Genomic DNA, 19742 nt, shown 5'->3' on the forward strand with positions numbered 1-19742 from the left:
TTATTACTTGTATATTAACTTTTTAAGTTAAATTGTATAATCAAATATTGGCTATGTATTTTATTTTATAATTTTTCCACCTCATAATCTTTTTTCCCAAGAAAAGATTTTGTACTTGAAAATTAAGAATTATTTTGAGGTTAATAAGTATAAATTTATAATTTTATTCTTTATCATGTTTTTCCTTCTGAAGAGACACACTTGCTTTAAAAGAGGAATCAGGATTAATTTTTGGTTTATCTCTTTAGAAAGACAATAGAAAACTTTGAGGTCTGCATTATGATTACTAACCAAGTAGATCTTCAGGAAATTGTACATTTGCAATATACACTGATATAACTTAACTGATAGAATGTTAAACTAATTTCAAATGGTCAAATATTGTTTGGAGTTTACTGACTAAATCATAGTCCACAACAAAATATGCATGTACCATTTTCAGAATAAATAAAAATGCTTTTCAATCTTGGCTATAAAATCCAAATGTTTAGTGTTTCTGTTTTTCGCTTTGGTTTGTAATTCCAAGAAAATGCAGAGCTTAAAACGATAAAGATTCCAGATGTTGTTAAGTATATTGGAATGCCCACTTTATACTGCATAGAGAACACACCGTTTGCAGATCCTGGAGGAGGAAACAGGATCTTATTCACAATCCTGAAAGTGTCCTATCTACTTTCACAAGTAGGCTTCACAAAGTGGAAGAAGGTGAAGAAGAATAAACATTTGTTGGCTCTGCCATAATTCTGTCACAGAATCTGTAAATATTTTGGATAACTTAATATTAAGTACTAAACTCAATAGCAATTGGGTTCTTAAAAATTCTTTTCTGCTAAACTAAGAGAAAACAATAATGTTAATACATCATGTAACTGGTGTATATGTAGATTTTATATGAGCAAAAGTGTGTTCTGAAAATACATTTTAGCCATATGAGATTTCTTATCAAGAAAGCTTCATCTGTAAGAGCTGATAAGAAATTTTTCTTTGGCTAGAAATGACAATTGTTTTTGAGTTGTCAAGAGAAAATTTATGGGAAAAAACCCATAAGACGGAATGTATTATAGTCATTCTTTTAATATGTGTTAACTCAGCTTATAAGGAGAAAAAATTACTTAGCAGGAAGAACCACAGATTCACATGTGGTCTCTAATAGACTATGCTTTTTCTTCTTACTATGCTTATAGAAACCAAGATGAAATGTGTGATGAGGTGACAGAAACATGGAGACAGATTCAAAGAACAATGAGTAAAGCTAGTAATTATTAGTCACTTCAAGTCTTTTGCAGTTTGGAATTTTTGACATTTTATAAAGACTGCCACATTTTCATTCTCTTATGATCCAGACAGATTTCTGCCCTTGGGCATTCAGTTCTGATCATGAAATTTGGTTGGTACCTAACAGAACTTTGAATGATCTCTCAGTTCTGGGAAATCTACTGAATGGAAAGTCTGAGGTGGAGAGCCAGTTGATCCTCTTGGTACCCTGGGGATGTTATATCACTATGTCCATGACCTGATTAGAAAGAAAAAAATAACAAGTTCTCAATGTATCTACTTCAGGACAGACCTGCTGGTTTTCCACTACAGCAGAGCTGTGTGAATAATACTGTAGTGCAAATCCAGCCTTTCTGGATCATTCAGGAACAGGAATAAAAGATGTTTGTTCGTCTCCAGATTTTGAGATTTTTAGTATAATCTGTTGTGATTTAAAGAGAATAAATTTTATTTTATTATTATTATATTAATATGATACTGTATTGTAAGTTCTTCATGTCATCAGTAGCTTCTTGGAACCTCCAACTTTAAGTGAAATGTTATATCATGAAACCAATTTTGCCATAGGCTAATTGATATAAACAAGAGTTAAGTTCCTACAGCATCCAGTATTTCATTTCACTTAAAGTCACAGTTTCCAAGAACCTATCTACAATGTTACGTGTGGACTTACTATATTTCTAGCTAGATTATTACCAGATAATATAGCAGTAATAATCTATTTGGATATAAGAAAATGTAAAAGAAGAGGTGTCCTGTTTGGGTAACATTGTGGGTCTCTTCCCTTGGTATAAGCTGGTGGAGGATTTTTCAGGTATTCTATATGCTTCATAAACTTCTTTGCATGTTTTTGGGCAATTAACTCAGGTTACAATGATAAACTTTTCTGTTTCATACTGATACTAAATGAAAATGTTTTCTTGTGCTCACATATCTCTTTGCTTAATGTCTTGTTTTGTTTTGTTTTTTTCCTTTATAGAGATAAAGATTACCATTTAAGGACTTACAAATCTGTGGTCATGGCCAACAAACTAATAGACTGGTTAATCGCACAGGTAAATAGATAAATAGAAGTTGCTGAGTTTCACTTGCTGCTGCTTTAAACTTTGAGCACGTGATTAGGTACTTTTCCTCTTCTTCACTGCAGCATGTGTTTTGAAAAAGAAATACATACAGCTAATAGGAAGCAGAGTTAGGATTTGAACCTAGGTAATTTGACTTTAGAGATATCAAACTTCATTTTTAAGTTATCCTGTCTCTCAAGAGCAAGATGCTCCTATTTTTAAGATATCAGCTGAGATCCATCAAAAAATACTAATTTTAGAATCTGAAGAGTAGCTATGCTCATCTACTAATGTTTTTTGCATGTTTTTACACTTTGTTTTAAAGTATCTGTTTATTAATGCTAGCAAGTTATTCCAATCTCCCTGTGCATTTTTCCTTGTTAGAAAATAATTGTGCTTTCATAATACGAGCTTCAATGTCTACGGTATCTATTTTAAAAAAGAAAGGAATTTATTGTTGTTATTGTTGCCCTGCTTCTCAGGATTTAGATGCTGACAGCTAGAATTGAGAAAATGTCATTTACTTATAAGTAAAACAACTTAGAGCATCTAGTCCATTATAACAGACCTTCACCTATAAATTATTCAAATATTCAAAAGTTTAAATGTTGGTATTCAAATATTGAAATGTTTTATTGTACTAGATCAAGTAGTAAATGATAAAATGTATTTCACTGATTAAAGAAAAGATGAAAAAAACTGATACTCACTTTAACTGAACTTACTATTTTGGGAGAGGGGATATTGCTTGGTCAAAATGCAAGTCATTACGTTTAGCTATGTGATTCAATGTCATACACAGCTTCACTTTTTCTTAAAGAGTGGCTTGCTTTCTTTGTTTCAAGTAGATAACATTTGCTAGTTTGTCATAAAATGTTTATTTTTTATTTCAGTTATTAATAATCTACATTTAGTTCATCTGTACACATACATTTTGATAATTTATATTAGTTAATATTATTTTTAGGCTGTTCAAGACCACCTATTTTTATATTTTATAGCACTTACATTTATTACATTTAGAAGTTAAGATTTTAGATGAAACTAAACAGTTACCTTTAAATAAAACATCAATTTATATTTTCAGTGGCTTTCCTAACATTAGAGCCTTTCATAATACTGTGGTCAATGTGTATCATTCGAATTGATTTCTATATAATAATTATTGGAGTTGGACTTTCACTTAGAAATTATACAGTCCTAGAATTCTTGTGAACTTGTATGATGTGTTGATTACATAAGAAACTTAAAGAAAATCTATTTGACACAAAAGCTGATGCTGAGTAAACCTTTAAGGTTCTAACTCAGGAAATCAGTTAACGACTTTTTTTTGGCACTTTTACTTTCCAAGAGTTAACAGTAGAAGAATAGATTAAAGTGCTCAAAGACAACCAAGTTTTTGCATTTTTTTTTTAGACGAATATCACTCTGTTGCCTGGGCTGGAGCACAGTGGCGCAATCTCGGCTCACTGCAACTTCTGCCTCCCGGGTTCAAGCAATTCTGCCTCAGTTTCTCGAGTAGCTGGGATTATAGGTGCACACCACCACACCTGGCTAATTTTTGTTTTTTCAGTAGAAAAGGGTTTCACCATGTTGACCAGGTGGCTGGAACTCCTGATCTCAAGTGATCTACCTGCTTCAGCCTCCCAAAGGGCTGACATTACAGATGTGAGCTACTATGCCTGGCCACAATTTTTTTTCTTCAGTTCTTCTTAGTGGTTTGTTATGACAATGTCTGCAGAAATTGTGCGTAATAGAAATTGCATTGGCTGGGACTCACACAACCTAGTGTCTGATGCCAGCTCTGCTAGTAACTTGTTATGTAAACTTAGACAAATCACTCAATCTTTCTGGATTTTAGATTTTACAACTATTTACTGCTTACTGGAATAGCTGTACATGCTGTCTTTTTTCTATCATCGAAACTTTATGACTCTGATATTGTAAAACATCCAAATGTAACTATCAACATAATCAACTCTGATTGCTTAACTTCAGATTAGGACCACATAGGCTGCCTTGAAAAAAGCAGAAATATGGAAGGATAAGAGACCAAGGTTAAATTTCCTAATCTGATATGAAGAAGAGTTTTTGTTTTTAAAACAAGGGTATCTTTCTACCAAGACTCTGACATGATAATACTGAATTTTCAGTATTGACTGAGACACTGAATTGATTTGGACAGTTTTAGAGCACAGAGTAAAACTACTAGCTCTACTATGATTGGAGTATATACTAGATCCTACAGTTTTTCTCTTATTCTGCAACATATTGTGTGATGTCATCTTGGAAAACAAAATGAGTGTTGTGTTCTTCTGAATACATTTTTCATTTACTGTTGTGCTGCTTCTATTATAGTATAATAGTTTAGAAGAAAATACTCTATTTCACAATGTTAAATTCTTATTCGGCATGTGCATTAATGTATCTATAAAACATCATTCGATTCCTGTACATTGCGATTTGGGTATGGATCACTCTTAGTTTATAATTAAAGAATGCCTTGCTTCTTCACATCATGTGTTCTAAATGCTCACCAGGTCCAAATGGCACAAGTAGGATTTTAAAAAGGCATAGGAAAACCAGGACATTTTAGGCTATGCTTTTTACACCAGTATGTTCAGTAATATTAGTCTGGTCAGTGTTTCATTTGAATAATTAATCAAATAAAGCAATCAAATGTCAGTGATTATTAAACAAGCTTTTCTTGTAAATTTAACATTCAAGCAAGTGCTTTGATGATAGAATAAACAAAGCAGGAAGCAGGCATGATTTCTGCCTTCAAGTGATATTGGTCAATTGGGCTAATTTTCATGTATCCTCTAAGACTCTGCTCCAGCATCATCTCCCCTAAGAAGCCTTGCCAGATCCTCTAGCCTAGGCTCAGATCACTTTTTGTGGTCCCAGATATCCAAGTATATCTGCCTGATTGGAAATATGGATTAAATTGGATATTAGTAAGTTATTTCCCTTTTAATGACCAAATCCTACCCTAGATTTGAATTACTTCAGGGCATGGAAGTATTTTGTGCTTGAGTGGTTTAATATTTTTCTATTACTTGATGCAATATGTAGAGAAAATAGGTATCTTTTGAAGGAATGCATAAAAATGACAAAACAGCTTGATTTTTGAAGAGGGCCAGATGCAGAGTCTGAAGTTACAGATTATAAGTGTTTTGGTAGTTCTTAGGAGGATTAGTGAGGATTGGAGCTATCACAGAATGAGGTGGGACCATTATTTTTGTCCTTTATAGACAAGTAGAAAGTGAGTGAGAGGAGGGTAAAGAGAAGGGCATTGCAGCTATGAGTAAAAAGAAGAGTAAGAATGAGCACAGACTTCAGGCAGCAGCAGGGAGGCCAAACTGACTACAGCAAGAGATAAGGTATTGAGCTGTGGAGAGTGAAGCTGGAGAAGTAGCATAAAACCAAGGTATGGAAGTTTTAAAAGCCCAACAGAGAATTTTGATACATTATGATTCTAAAAGAACAGTCTGTTTAAAGTTTTGGAACTGAGCTTTCTGTGTAAAAAATTTCATTTAATTCTAGCTGGACACAGTGGCTCATGCCTGTAATCCCAGCACTTTGGGAGGCCAAGGCAGTTGGATCACCTGAGGTTAGGAGTTTGAGACCAGCCTGGCCAACATGGTGAAAGCCCTTCTCTACTAAAAATACACAAATTGCCGGGCATGGTGGCGCATGCCTGTAATCCCAGCTATTCGGGAGGCTGAGGCAGGAGAATTGCTTGAACCCGGGAGGTGAACATTGCAGTGAGCTGAGATCGTGCCACTGCATGCCGGCCTAAGCAACAGAAGGAGATTCCATCTTTTTTTTTTTTTTTTAAAGTTTAATTTTATAACAGCATATTTTAGAAAGAGTCTAGAAAAAAATCATGGTAATTTAGAAAAGAGATTAAGAAACACCATATGAGGGTATTGACAATAGAGATGGAATAGAAGCCAGAGAGGAGAGAATAGATTTGGTAAAATACCTAAGCGCTAAAAGATAGGACTGGGGAAAAATAAGATAATACATGAGAAAAAAGCTTCTTAAACTGTAACAATACAACTCTAAGGTTACACAGATACACACACAGAGAGAGAGAGGGAGAGAGAGATAAATGCATGTTCATATACATGGATCCATACTTAAAGGAATAAAATAGGTGTTTTCTAAATAAAAAAACAAAAGAGAAAGGTTGCTTTGGACCGTTTTGTTGGATTCAGTTAGATGATCTGATTTTTTCCTGGCAAAATAATGAAAGAGAAGCTTGTATTTGCTAGCTCAGCCAAATGATTTACTCATAAGGTCTTACAAGTCATCCTAGATTAATAGGTTTCTTCAGGGGTCCTTACAGGGCAAGGCCATTTGGTGGAAGGGAAGAGTTAGTGACTGAGGTCATATATAATGATTGCTTAATTAGTGTGTTGTCAATGCACAGGATGTTTCCCTGTTGCATAATTGGAATACAAAATCTAAGAAATAACAGAAGGGCATCATTTATGGTAGCAATACATTTTTGTTACTTACATGTTTTTGTGTTTAATAAAGTATATTTTATCTCAAGAAATATTAAGTATTTGTTTTATTTAATGTCAAAAGAAAATGTTTTCATAATAAATTGAATGTTTTGTAACAATTAGATGCATCCTGTCTTATAAAGCAATGCATGCTTTGTAAGGGAAGCTTTGTCTGAATTTGGTGTTGGGAATGTTAAATACAGCAAAGCTGCCACAAAGCCTTTAGTTACCTATTAACTCTCACAGTGCTTTTTCGGTTAACAGGGAGATTGCCGCACCAGAGAAGAGGCAATGATATTTGGTGTTGGACTCTGCGACAATGGATTTATGCATCATGGTAGGGATTTTTTACTCTGGAAGCTTACAGATATATTTCATTATTTTGGTTCTTAGGATACTGGAACACCCAGTGCTGCTGTGAGGTCGTTTAGAGACGAGCCAGCCAGACTGTCTGGGTCTTACCATGGGTTCAGGTTGGGTCACCACAACTGCATTCGGTTTCACTGCTGGTGCCACTCCTAGGTCTAATTGCTGTTATCTACCAATTGCCATGACTTCTATCCTATTTCTCTAGCCTGTGCTGATTCTAGAAGAGCAATGACTTGAGCTAGAAGTTTTTATGTTTTGTTTTGTTTTTAAGCTCATAAACCTCTTTGAAACTATTTCAGATTAGACTTATGATTTTATTTTGAAGTCTAGTATCAATTAGCATAATTAAATGACAGCATATGTGATTGACTATTTACTGTTATTTTTAAGAAAAATGGTTTTAAAATTACCTCAGAGAACAAAATTATAGATCTTTAGGAGAAAATTATCTTTTATCATTAAATGTTAATTTTTAAATAAAATTCTAAGATTTATCAGAGTAATGAGAGTAAGTTTTTCCTCTTTGTAACATCTTATAGAATCCATAAATCCAAACAGTCTCTCTCTCTCTTTTTTTTTGAGACACTCTATCACCCAGGCTAGAGTGCAGTGGCATGATCTCAGCTCACTACAACCTCTGCCTCGTGGGTTAAAGCGATTCTTCCACCTCAGCCTTTGGAGTAGCTGGGACTACAGGTGCACGCCACCACATCTAACTAATTTTTGTATTTTTCGTTAGAGATGGAGTTTCACCAAGCCAGGCTGGTCCTGAATTCCTGACCTCAAGTAATTTGCCTACCTCAGCCTTCCAAAGTGCTAGGATTATAGGCATGAGCCACCATGCCGGCCTCTTTTTAATTGTTAATATAATATGCTTATAAATATATATTTGATAGCACTTGTATCTGTTTGTCAAAATATTTTGAAATTACTTTAAAAATATTGTTGCATTTTTATGAAGAACGAAGTACAGCAAAGGTTACAGTGATTTTGAGAGCATCCTTGGTTATTATTTTTTGGGGGGAAATTCCATCCTGTTTCCCTATCTCCAGGTCACACTATGAGTTGTCTAGAGAAATATTGGTCCTTGAAGAACAAACCATGAATGGAAGAAATTAAAGCATGTTAGGGGATTAACCCTATAATATCAAGCTGAAAACCTGCAAAAAACATTTCCATTTTTTTTTCTTTAAAGCACCAACATACAGTAATTTTATCTAAGCGTTTATTATAAAATAATGAGTTACATGAAAAATTTTTCATACAAAAATCTGTCAGTAAAGCATGAATAGTGTGGCTCATGCCTGGCTTTATTATACCTTATCTTGCTCCTTTTGAAAGACAATTTGGTGGAAGAAAACAGCTGTAGCAGAAACACTGTGTGAGCTTTGGGAAACTGCTTAGATCATTAAGTCAATCTAAAATAGATTCTCGGCTAGGCACAGTGGCTCATGCCTGTAGTCTCAGCACTTTGGGAGGCCAAGATGGGAGGATTGCTTGAGCCCAGGAGTTGGAGGCCAGCCTGGGCAACATAGCAAGATCCCACCTTTACAAAAATAAAAAAATAATAACAATAAAATAGATGATCACTTCTGTTGCTAGTTATAGCTTCTGTTGTTTTTTAAACTTGAGGTTGATAGTTTCATTTGTTAACTCATGTTGCCAGCCAGTCTTTCATCCAAAGATCAATAAAGGCATTCATCCAGTCAACAATTATTTGTTGGAACTCTGTAAAAATAATGAACCCAAATAACTGTCCTTTTTTACTGCTTACTATATGCCAAGTTATTTATATTTATTACCTCATTTTAGTTTTATACAACAATATGTAGAAGGTTTTATTGCCTCCACTTTACAGTTGAGGAAACTGAAACTCAGAGGGTTTAAGTAACTTTCTTAGGTCACTTTTAGGCCTGGAATTTAACCTCAGGCCTGTCTCATCACAAAACCTAACTCTTTCTACTGTGCCCTGGGATCACTGTCTTTCTTTTAGTATCTGGCTCAGTGAATCAACCTCCAAGGTACTAAGGACAGATAAATAAGAAATGGAGAATTTTTTTTTTTTTGTAAAGTATTTTGACAGCTGTCAGGATCTCACTGAATACAATTTCTTCCTATCAGTATTTGACCTTATTTTAAAAAATACTAATAAAACATAAACTTTATTTCATCAGTCCATTCCGAGAATCTTAGGGGATTTGGGGAAAAATACTAACGCTCAGATAAGGGGGAAAAACAGACCTTTCCAGAAATAAGGTTATTTTGGAATATTGCTTTTAAACAGAAAAGAAACAGGAATTCATGGAAACTAAAATCACATTTCACCCAGAAGACATATTTCTGGTTTGAAGTGTTGGAACAAAAGTGAACACAATGGGAGTTGTTCACACACAGAAAGCAACACTGAACCCATTTGAATTTTCCCATAATTGTGAGGGATATTAAAAACATGCCTAAAGTGTTTACTGCAAGTTAAAAACACCATAAATTTCTATGTTTTGGATGCATACATTTTTGGATTTATTATAATCTTTTATTTAAATTTGAATTTCAATCTGGAAAGTGAAGGACTTGGTTAAATTTGAAAACATTAGCTTTAGAAGAAATACTATTTGTTTTAAAAAACTCAAAATCCTGTAGGTAAAAGTAATTTAAAGGAGACATTGGCTCAAAATTATAGAAAGAAATAGCAAAAAAAAAAAAAAAAAAAACCCAAAAACAAAAAAACAAAAAAACGCGGGAATACTTTTGAATGTAACTAGTCCTAGGAGTATAAAGTTGAGGTTATGGGTGCAGGTATTAATTTATAAATGTCACTGGTATTGAAAATAAGTTCAATTTTTGAATTAGCTGAAATAATTAGAATCTCTCCCTTTTTCTGTAGTCCTTGAAAAAAGTGAATTCAAAGACGAACCTCTACTTTTCCGTTTTTTTTTCGGACGAGGAAATGGAAGGATCAAATATGAAACATCGACTTATGAAACATGACTTAAAAGTTGTGGAAAATGTTATAGCTAAGTCATTATTGGTAAGTTTGTTGATATGTTATTTTTCTTCTTGATTAGGCATTAGCAGGAGACTGTTAAACAGGTTTGGCGGTGACTCACATTGCTTCATTCTGTTTAACTTGTACTTTTTTTATAGTTGCTTTACCAATAATGTTAATATTTTGCGTTTCAGATTAAATCCAATGAAGGCAGCTATGGCTTTGGGCTAGAAGACAAAAATAAAGTTCCAATAATAAAGTTGGTAGAAAAGGGATCTAATGCTGAGGTAATGTAAATTAGCATTTTCATTTAAATTTGTTGTCATGACATAAAATAGAAAAATTCTAAACAAACTGAAATCAGTCTTTAAAGATAATCAGGCTTGAAGTAATCTTTATTGAACATAAGGTCTCTGGATAATCTTACAGCTTCTACTGAATACCTTTGGGATTAGCAGCAGCTGAGCCCTGTGTAGCCACTCAGGGATAATAGGAGCCGGGAGGTGGTGGGTAGTCTACAGCAGTGATCCCAACCTTCTTGGTACCAGAGACTAGTTTCGTGGAAGACAATTTTTCCATGGATGGAGGGTGGGGGCTGGTTTTGGGATGAAACTGTTCCAACTTAGATCATCAGGCATTAGAGTCTCATAAGGACTGGTCAACTAGATCCCCTGCATGCGTGTGCAGAGTTCACAAAAGGGTTCCTACTCCTATGAGAATCTAATGCCACAGGTGATCTGACAGGAGATGGAACTCCGTTGTTAATGCTTACTTACCTGCTGCTCACCTCCTGCTGTGCGTCCAATTCCTGGCAGGCCTTGGACCGGTACTGGTCTGTGGCCTGGGGACTGGGGACTGCTGTTCTAGAGCTCTATAACCATGAATTTCTTGACCTCCTGGAAGGCTAAGTGACTCATGCTTGTCCCTGGAGCTTCACTAATCACAGACTCCAATCTGGACCCCCACGGAGACTGCATAGAGTAGCATTGTATTTTGCATTGCAGATGGTTCTTCCTTTATTTTTCTTTCTTTCCTTTTTTTTTTTTTTTTTTTTGAGAAAGAGTCTCACTCTTTCACCCAGGCTGAAGTGCAGTGGTGTGATCTTGGCTCACTGCAACCTCTGCCTTCTGAGTTCAAGCGATTCTCCGGTCTTAGCCTCCCGAGTAGCTGGGATTACAGGCGCACACCACCACACGCAGCTGATTTTCATATTTTTTTTTTAGTAGAGATGGGGTTTCACCATGTTGGTCAGGCCAATCTCGAACTCCTGACCTTGTGATCTGCCCACCTTGGCCTCCCAAAGTACTGGGATTACAGGCATGAGCCACCTTGTCTGTTGTGTTTCTTCCTTTCTGTCAAGAGCTGTGTCTTTATTTTCTCATCACCTTTGATGGTCTTTTATATGAATATAACTTTCATTACTAAAGCACATGCTTTGACTGTTTTCTCATTGGATTAATGCTCCTGATGTTCTCTACTTCATCAGCCTTTTTTTTTTTTTTTTTTTTGAGACAAAGTCTGCCTATGTCACCTAGGCTGGAGTGCAGTGGCATGATCTCGGCTCACTGCAACCACTGCCTCCCAAGTTCAAGTGATTCTCCTGCCTCAGCCTCCAGAATAGCTGGGATTACAAGCCTGTGCCACCATGCCAAGGTGATTTTTTTTTTTTAAATAGAGACGGGTTTTACCACTTTGGCCAGGCTGGTCTCGAACTCCTGACCTCAAGTGATCTGCCCACCTTAGCCTCCCAAAGTTCTGGGATTACAGGCATCAGCCACTGCACCCAGCCACTTTACCAGCCTTTTGAACAAATAACTCCTGATCATGCATTTATTCATTCATTCAGAAATATTTATTTAGTGCCTATTATATATTCTACAGTGTTCTAGGCTCTGGAAATACAGCAACAAATGAGATACAAAATCCCCTGCCCTCATAGACCCTACTTTTCGGTGCTATAACCCAAGTATATCTAGTTTAAAGTAACCTCACCTTCATGCTCTACTTGGAAGATACTTAATTCTCAAGCAAATTTCTCGATATTTAGATCTTTAATTAATGTGAAAATTAACAAAGTATGGTGTTTATCCTTAGTGGTGAACTATCACCCATACGCCTATCTGCTAATGACCAAGGTCTCTGTTTTGTCAAAACACAGGTTCGTGCAAGATAAAGCTTTCTGTAGAGCACAGTAATTTCAAACAAAATAACTGATCAACTTATGCACTGTTAGTGGACTTGGTCAACGAATGACTATTTTTAGTACTTATCTCTGAGAAGGAAATAATTTCTCCCAGGCATTTTCAGAGGATGGTCTTAGAGCACAGCTGTATCTGACTATGCCACTAATAAAATACCCTGTCTCAGGCTTTCATCATTTAGCTGACAACCAAAACAGCAGGTAGTTTATAGGCAGTAGGGCTGGTTGAGAAGTGCGTGCTGGTTGGCGTGGAAGGATAATACCTTCCTTGTCCTCGTTTCAGCAGCTTGCACTGTTGACACGTCTATGCTGGTTGGAGCTCTCTTCTTTAGATTCCAGGCTCCTCTTCTCCCCTGCACTGGAGCCACTTGAGCTATGTCAGGCTAGAGATGGATATTTCGGTGTTACTGATGTGGATATAGAAGTTGATACTCTCTGAGTTAATTGGATACAGGCGGAAAACACAGTAAAAAAAATAACCTGGAATATGATTATAGTTAAAAGGATGAAATAAGTAAAAGAACAGTGGAATATAACAGAAGAGGAGAGTACGATGTTAAGTTCAGGAGGGAAACGGGGAGAATTTTTGTAAAGTTCTGTGTTCAAATTTAAAACAAGGCCAAAGAGAATGATAACCATGTTATCTCATCCACAGTTCTGCTTTGTGAATTTGTATAAAAGCACTGCAGGTGTGTTAAAATGTCAACATCTGTAAGCTCTGGAACTTTTTGTATTCTAATTTTATGAAAAACTAAAATTCCTTATTAAAATATACTTTGACTTTTTTTTTCGTAATTTTCTCTTAGATGGCTGGCATGGAAGTTGGGAAAAAGATTTTTGCTATTAATGGTGACCTAGTTTTTATGAGACCTTTCAATGAAGTGGATTGCTTCCTGAAGTCATGTTTAAACAGCAGAAAACCTCTAAGAGTTCTTGTGAGCACAAAGCCAAGAGAGTAAGTTGTATGATTTATGTGTGATTTTAAAAATGTTATACATAGATAAGTAAAATAGAAAAGATAACTAAGTAAATGTTTAGAATTAAGCATCTCATCGCTTAGAGCATTTGAACCTCACCAGTATCACCAATACTGGTTTACAGATGATGGGAGAAGCTACATTGCTTATGATGCTAAAATACTTGTTACTTGAATCATGTCGTTTTAGTAGAAATAATGCTTTTTTTGCTGCCCAAATTTTCCTGGTCTGGGTTGAATTGAGTTTTACTATGAGTGAAGAAAACTGGTAGAACATTTGAGAATAAAGAACTGTGTTTCTTGATGTTCAGCTGTAAGAATTTCTGGTGCTATCAGGTGATTAGACACCATTTGTAATTCAATACTCATAAGCGATGCAAAAAAGACTGAAAGATAGTCCATGTTTGTAAGTGCTAAGTAATTTGTCCATTTCTTTAAAACAATTCTATTATCTATTTACCTATGATTAGAAAAAAATTCTGTTTATTGTAGAAAATGTAGAGAATACAAATTTTTCTGAAGGGAGACATTTTTTTCTTATAACCCATAAATAACCATTGTTATTCTTTTGAAATTAAGTACTAACTGAAGTTTTTAAAGTATTGGTACACATATACGTAAGAGGTACCCACAAAGTGAGACCGTGTTCTATATGCTGCTTTTTAAGAACATACCATGCATATACTTGCAAGACATGGGCTTTTCTTGTACAAATCATTCCTATCAATGGTCTAGTGTTTCTCTATCAGATTTACCTTGTTTAACCAATTAATTAATTAAGATAATATGTACAAGGTATTTAGCATAATATATCAAAATTATTGTTTAGATTTTACTTGAATCATTTGTCAATCATGATAAGCAACTTCATTAATTTTAAAACAAATGAAGCTTAGCACTTTGAAAATAAAATTTTTTATTTTAACTACTTATTAAAATATTATAAGTATATGTAGTTTTCTTCCCTGCCCTAAATATATTTTAATATGTAAAAAAATAATTATATATTATATATATTCAGGAATAGCTGGATATGCTTCTGCAGAATTTGAGTCAAAGTGCAGTGCAATGGGCTAGGCTCTCCCTAGTAAGTCTCTTCAAGGCACTATTCATTAAAGTAAATGATTTAGTTTCTACCAATAATTTACCAAGAGGTCTGAAAGAGTGAGCTTGACACTCACTCTTTACTAATTTAGGAAGACTGGGCTAGAGGGCAGCAAAGAAGCACAGCAATGTCTTCCCTCTAAATCTGATTACAGTCTGTTCCTCTTCCTTTATTCGACCCTGGTCTAGGATAAGACTGTCCTGGTTGCCCACCTCCTGACACTTTGAGGGCATTGAAAAGGAAGAAGACAGACTGGAAAGGAATAAGGGAGTACTATTTCAGAGAGATCATTAGGTCCTCCCTAGGGCCCCCTGATTTAACCCTACAAATACTGGTCCACCGATCAGAGACATTCCAACGGTTAGAGACTTTGAGGCCATCAACTTCAAAAATGAATAAATAGGAATGAATCCTCAGACTTGGTTGCTAGATGAGCAGAACAGGAATCTGTGTCTTCTGACTCTTCTGAGTGTTTGTTGCGCTGTGTCTAGAACTCTGGATTCCAGGTTCAAGCCTCTCTTCCACTACTTGCTAGTGAAGTGTGTAATTTCACATCCTCATCCATAAAATGTGGATAAGAGTGCCTGTGCTATGGAACTGTAAAGAATGTTGAATAAAACTAGGTTTGTAAAGAACTTAGTGAAGTATCCAGTACATAGTAAGTACCAGTGATGTTATATATGATGCTGTTGTCTTCTCATTTTATTATGTTTCATTGCTACTTTATTATATCAATAGCATATTTTATATTGTATTTAAAACATTTTTTGAAGATAACATACTCAGTTTAAAAAAATTTGTTTGAAATAAATAACTTTTCCTTTATGTCCTTATTCTAATGTATGAGGTCTATAAATCAGTATCGTATTTTCTTATAATAGATTATTGGAATTTAAGTAGTATCCCATTTTGAGGGAAAAGGGAAAAATATGAGAGGTAAATGCAAAAGAATTTTCTTTTGATTCCAGTTATACCTTTTTTTAAAAAAATTATTTTTATTTTTTATTTTTATTTTAGATAAAATAAATCATGATCATGCAGGATTGTTGCATAGGTACATACATGGCAATGTGGTTTGCTGCCTCCATCCCCCCATCACCTATATCTGACTTTTATACCCATGGTATCCCTCTCCAACATCCCCACCCCCTGCTGTCCCTCCCCATCCCCCAACAACAGACCCCAGTGTGTGATGCTCCCCTCCCTCTGTCTATGTGGTCTCATTGTTAAACACTCGCCTGTGAGTGAGAACATGTGGTGTTTGGCTTTCTGTTCTTGTGTCAGTTTGCTGAGAATGATGGTTTCCAGATTCATCCATGTCCTTACAAAGGACACGAACTCATCGTTTTTTAAGGCTGCATAGTATTCTATGGTGTATATATGCCACATTTTTCTTGTCCAGTCTATCATCGATGGGCATTTGGGTTGGTTCCAGGTCTTTGCTATTGTAAACAGTGCTACAATGAACTTCATACTTGATAATATCAAGAGATTTTTCAAAAGATTTTGAAGCAGATAATTTAGCACACTTATTTTCTGTAGGAAATAGAACATTCCTCTTGTATAAACGTAATTCTTTTTAAAACTGGGAATATAGTGTTCTCACTAGGGAAACATATTCTCTAAAGATCGTTTTACTAGGATGATTCCAACATTTGGACCAAAATGCATGTCATGGTGTTTTGTACAATTTTGGTTAAGGAAAAAAATAATAATCCTCTTAAAGATTAGAGTCAACCTTCCATAGCAATATTAGAAGGATAGAAAAACCTTGCTCAGAAAGATTGAGAGACCTCTATGAATTACTCAAAATCCAAAAGCAACAATAATTCATCATAGCCTGAAAGTTGTATGTGGTTTCAGCAGAGGTGAACTCTCATTCATAATAGACAGAAGCATGAACTGCTTCTCTTTTTGTTTCAGGCCCACCAGAATATGTATTCATTCCCTTTTTCTTTCTTTGGTCAGTTATCTTTCATTTTCAAGTGTGTCTTTGAAAGACACTGATAACCATGCGTTATTCGAAGGAAATGAACACAGCACACGAAAAAGTAATTAAGAATAAAGGATAAATTAATTCTGTGACCTCCATCCCACATACATACAGATAACTTCATAGTGTATAAGCTAACTTATAGTAATACTCTCAAGTTTTCCTAGAGCAGAAAATCTGCATTTCTATCCCTAAATGCCTGTCTAGGTTATATTTGAGATTGCAATCCCAGACTCTGCCTTAGGCCTAAATGTAGCCTATGGCTTTCTGAAGTGTTCTGAGTCCTTGGTTTTGCTCAAACTGTCTCTAACAGTGATTTCATAAGCTGCAGATAAGTCCTGCTGTATCTACCTTCAGACTCTGTTTAATATGCCCTTGAAGTGCTGCTGACATTTATTTTATGATTAACTTGTCTTTTGGGAAACACTTTTGTTTCTTGGGCATCAAGGGCTATCTATCACAATTTATTGCATTGTATTCATTTGTTTTTATTCCTGACTGTCATATACTCGTATTGTTATGATGTTGCCTCATATCTTGTGCTCTCTGCTTTTCATTGTTGCTATCTGATTTATGGCTTTCTTCTGTGGAGAGTCTTATTTATGATTGCCAAATTGCACACCCCTGTGGGTTTGCCATGACAGCTTACTCAAGTTTTCCATCCCTCATAATCCTTTTTTTTAAATGTAGATTCATTGGAATGATTTCTTCTTTTATTCAGTTTTACCTTCTGATATATTGTTTCTTGTAAACCTTCATTACATAAATACTAAAGTGAATCATTTTCTTAAAATATTTTGATACCATATTTGACAGATTTGTTCTTTATAACTAGTTTTTTTTGTTCTTTGATAAAGTTCCCAATAGGTAGGAATATATTAACTCTGTATTTCTGTTGTATTAATTTTTATAAAGAATTTCTTAGGTCACTCAGTTTTTTCTTTGTAACAGTAACCTAAGAAGAAAAGTTCCTATTTTATTAATTACCTGTGTAGCTCATAGCATAGTGTAGAGCAACTCACCAAGGTTATTTATTTTAATTGCCCAGATACCCTACAAAATAACTTTTAACAATGTTATCTTTCTGTGAAATTTTCTGTGTCAGAGTAGTTAAGGAGCTTATCCAAGTTATCCAGCTATAAACTGACTACATGAAGATTCAAGGCTAGGTTTAACCAGGTGTGGTGGCTCACACCTGTAATCCCAGCACTTTGGGAGGCTGAGGCAGGAGGATCACTTGAGTCCAGGAGTTTAAGACCAGCCTGAGCAACGTAGGAGAACCCGTGTTTATGATAAAAAATAAAGTAAAATAAACAAGCATGGTGTGACCTTGTGCCTATAGTCCCAGCCACTTGGGAGGCTGAGGTGGGAGGATCACTGAGACAGAGAGGTTGAGGCTGCAGTGAGCAGTGATCCAGCCACTATGCTCCAATGTTCCTTTTTCAGGCTTTACTATGTAATGACTGTGTTCAGTTTAGAAACTCTGTATTGCACGAGATTGGGAACCGTGTTTGTCTCCAAGGATTTCTAGTTCTACATCTTTCACACTGTAGACCCTCAATATGTATTTATTGAGGGGTGTAAAGCTGTGCATGATGATTATTTTAACCAATTAAATTCATCTTACCTTATTTTCTGATTGATTTAGGACGGTGAAAATTCCAGATTCAGCTGATGGACTTGGCTTCCAGATCCGAGGATTTGGCCCTTCCGTTGTGCATGCTGTAGGAAGAGGTAGGAAATTCATCTTGCAGGGAAATAGCTTTTCAGCAGGTTTGAGATGCGCCTGGCAGAACAGGAATGTGTTTAAAACATGCAGAATCACATTGTTATGATCCTCAATCGTATTTTCACTGTATTAACTCAATGGTTGCACATTACAGAAACATTTGAACAAACTCAAAAATTCTAAGGCATATTTTTTATTGTTAAAAGTTTGATGTAAGAATGATGCCTAAATGTCACTTTTCTGCATGCTTTAATTTATCCAAAGAATATAATAAATTTAAGGTTTTCTATTTTTATTTTTCTTGATTTCAAATAATTGTACCTTCTTTGTCAATAATCCAAAGTTGTGGATTTTCAGGTTTAAAATTGATCTGTGGACTTATAATCTATTGCTATATACTTCCCTCAGGTACTTCTGTAAACTATGGTTAAATCTCATCTAAGATGCATTTTAAATTCAATAATTTTAGTGACTAAAATGTTATGTTTATATTTATTCTTTTTTGTTTGCTAGGCAAATTAGCTATTGACAGCTCTTGTTATCATATGTATTTTTTAATTTTAAATTGACACTAATAATGATTGAAGGAAATAACTATAAGATCCCACATTGCTAAACATAGTAAATAGCTTGTGGCTATAGCAAGAAGTGTTACTATTAGCATAAGAAGTCGTATGTTTATCTAACAAGAGACATACATGCTTTTTATTAGTAAGGAATATAAAGGATCCTGATGTGATCACTCAAAAATTTGGCAAGAAAATTTTAAGAGAGCATTGCTATCAGAATCAAATTTATCAAGAACATATTAGCTACACCTTTATTAGATTGTAACATTACTTTCATTATTGTATGCATGATAAAAAATCTTATTTCCAAAACCTATCTTTTCTCTCATATTTCTAAAACATACAAGATGGACAGACAGTTAAAACCTTCCCAATAACTCAAATATTATCAAACTGAAATGGAATATTGAGACTTCAAATATCTTCTGCATTTTCACTAAGCCAAAAAGGAGTAATTCACATTAATGGTACTATAAAATAGCTGAAAGCCTGAGTGAATCAAGCTGTACCTCTTCCCCTATTACAATGTCATTTAAAGAGCAAGGTTCTATCTTTGGAGCTTAGTAATGGGGTTGGTCTATGACTGGTTTCTGTGCTTTTTGCTTCTGAAGAGTAAAAGACAGAAATGCTCAAGTGCTTTCTCTTTCAGATGGGTATGAAATGAAAGTATATTATTTAGTTACTTTTTGGCGCCGTAATTTTGCCACAAGAAAAAGAGATTTCTTGTGTGAGTCACTGCAGTCACGCTTGGCAGCATCCTCAGGCTCGCCTGACCCCCACCCTCAGCTGCATCCAATCTACTGCACTTCAGCCTTGGATCAACCTAACCACCTCTTCTCTCTTTCTCCCTTGTAGCTAGAAAAAACTACCATGGTTATTGAATTAGTGTCTCCCAGTTCCCTGTTTGTCTTCTACTGGGCCCATATTACTTCTTAACATTTTAAAAAATGTGTCCTTGA

At 35.1% G+C, this 19742-nt stretch overlaps 1 protein-coding gene across 1 annotated transcript in view; it reads left to right on the top strand.

The window, feature by feature from the left end:
- PREX2 (phosphatidylinositol-3,4,5-trisphosphate dependent Rac exchange factor 2) overlaps positions 1-19742 on the top strand; it is a 290449-nt gene that overhangs the window by 119050 nt on the left and 151657 nt on the right. The window contains 7 exon segments of the mRNA XM_012463660.2: positions 2255-2330; positions 7121-7193; positions 10110-10153; positions 10155-10253; positions 10406-10498; positions 13218-13366; positions 18134-18219. Of these exon segments, the coding sequence (XP_012319083.2) occupies positions 2255-2330; positions 7121-7193; positions 10110-10153; positions 10155-10253; positions 10406-10498; positions 13218-13366; positions 18134-18219 (620 nt within the window).

Source organism: Aotus nancymaae, unplaced genomic scaffold (assembly GCF_030222135.1).
Source record: "Aotus nancymaae isolate 86718 unplaced genomic scaffold, 86718_ANA_hifiasm-v0.15.2.pri h1tg000036l, whole genome shotgun sequence".
NCBI classification, from domain to species: domain Eukaryota; kingdom Metazoa; phylum Chordata; class Mammalia; order Primates; family Aotidae; genus Aotus; species Aotus nancymaae.